At 54.3% G+C, this 1,675-nt stretch overlaps 1 protein-coding gene across 4 annotated transcripts in view; it reads left to right on the forward strand.

Annotated features, from left to right (window-relative positions):
- DDR1 (discoidin domain receptor tyrosine kinase 1) overlaps window positions 1-907 on the forward strand; it is a 16,336-nt gene extending 15,429 nt beyond the window's left edge. For all 4 annotated transcript variants that reach the window (XM_005863268.2, XM_005863269.2, XM_014537265.1 and 1 more), the window contains one exon: window positions 55-907. In XM_005863268.2, coding sequence (XP_005863330.1) covers window positions 55-195 — 141 coding nt within the window. In that variant the 3' untranslated portion in view covers window positions 196-907. The remainder of the gene's footprint in view (window positions 1-54) is intronic.
- The last annotated feature ends 768 nt before the right edge of the window (window positions 908-1,675 follow it).

Raw genomic sequence — 1,675 nt, forward strand, 5'->3', positions numbered from 1 at the left:
GGAAACTAAGGCACATCTGTCCCTGGCCTTCCTCCACCCGCTCCCACAATGTAGGTGTACCTGTCCCGGCCACCTGCCTGCCCCCTGGGCGTGTATGAGCTGATGCTTCGGTGCTGGAGCCGGGAGCCGGAGCAGCGGCCGCCCTTTTCCCAGCTGCACCGGTTCCTGGCAGAAGATGCACTCAACACAGTCTGAATCCTGACGCCCAGCCGCCTCCCTCAGGGGGCTCAGGGGAGCCAGGCGCCAACCAGAGGAGCCCATGGCCCCCCGCCCCCTGCCCTTTACCTCTGAGAGGCAGTGTGACCCCTCGCTGCTCCCCTCCTAGCAGCCCCCCGCCCACCCAGCGGGCCTGTGGCCAGACCCTCTCAGGCCTCTTCTGGCCGTCCCTTGGGGAGGCCTGGCAGACACAGGGCAGACACTGGACTTGGCCTCTGGAGCCCCTGGGCCCCTGGACAACACTGGTTCTTGGAGGGAAGGTGTGGCCCACAGCCTCTCTCTCCGTCACACACTGGACCCCACTGGCTGAGGACCTGGGAGGTGAGGAGGGCGCAAAAGGAATTGTCCTCCGCTTGGCTTCCCCTCCCGCCCGTCCGCAGACACAATGGGCCTGGGTGACCCTGCCCGGCCCAGTCACGCCCGCCTCTCCTGCCCGTTAGAGCTAGAACCCCTCTAAGCCGACGTTTCTGTGGAATAAATATTGGAATTAGGGGACAGAGGGGAAAACGCCCATGGCCCTGGGGTCAGGCATCTCTGTCGTAGCTGCCACATTGGTTTTTCTATGATCACTTGGGGTTTGTACATTTTTGGCGGAAGAGACACAGATTTTTACACTAATATATGGATCAAGCTCAGTGTAATTTTAATCCCCTGCACTAGGCAGGTAACAATAAAGGTTGAGTTTTCCACAGCTATGAGTAGGTTTCTTGGGGTTTTGGTAAAATCTCCTACTGCTGCTCCGCTTCTTCCTCCTTTTCCCTCCTCCCTGTTCCCTTCCCTGCTGTGCTCCTTGCCCAGCACAGTGCTTCGTGTCCATAAGCCAGGCCCTGCTGCTGGGACCCAGGACTGTCTGAGCAGGGAGGGGCCTCTGGGTTTACAGTGGGGTGTGCATATATAGGATGATACAGTGTTTGTAAAAATGTTAAAAATTATGCTATGCCCATGTCCTTTTAAATATATTTAATAACATCTAGCAGCAGTTGTAATAAGTACTGACATGTTCAAACAGAAATCGGTACCTGACATTTCTGTGGCGGGATATGAAAATGGCTGTGGTCTGTTAGTGACAGGCACATGCGGGGGTTTTGCTCATACTCACACTTGGAGGAGATGCTAAATTTCAGCTAGAGGTTAATAAAAATAGACCTGTCCTTCTTTTCTAGCCCATAGTCCAGCCCCCCCCCCCCCCCCCCCAAGGTTCTGGAAGTCCCAGCTGGAGAATACTCACTTGGATTATGCTGGTCAAGTGTGCAGGTCACCCAGTGGGAGTCTTGCTGGAGCCAAAAACAAGAACCTAAAGTGTTTCAGGCTTGGAAGGATGATCTATAACCACCAAGAGAACATTTAGCAGAAAGTTCAAAATTGGTTGGAAAGGGAAAAAAATCAGTTGCAAGTACTAGCAAAGGCAGACCCACCTTGATGGTAGTTCTTGTGAAATAAAGACCCAGGGGACATGGTG

Source organism: Myotis brandtii, unplaced genomic scaffold, assembly GCF_000412655.1.
Source record: "Myotis brandtii unplaced genomic scaffold, ASM41265v1 scaffold1750, whole genome shotgun sequence".
Classification (NCBI taxonomy): domain Eukaryota; kingdom Metazoa; phylum Chordata; class Mammalia; order Chiroptera; family Vespertilionidae; genus Myotis; species Myotis brandtii.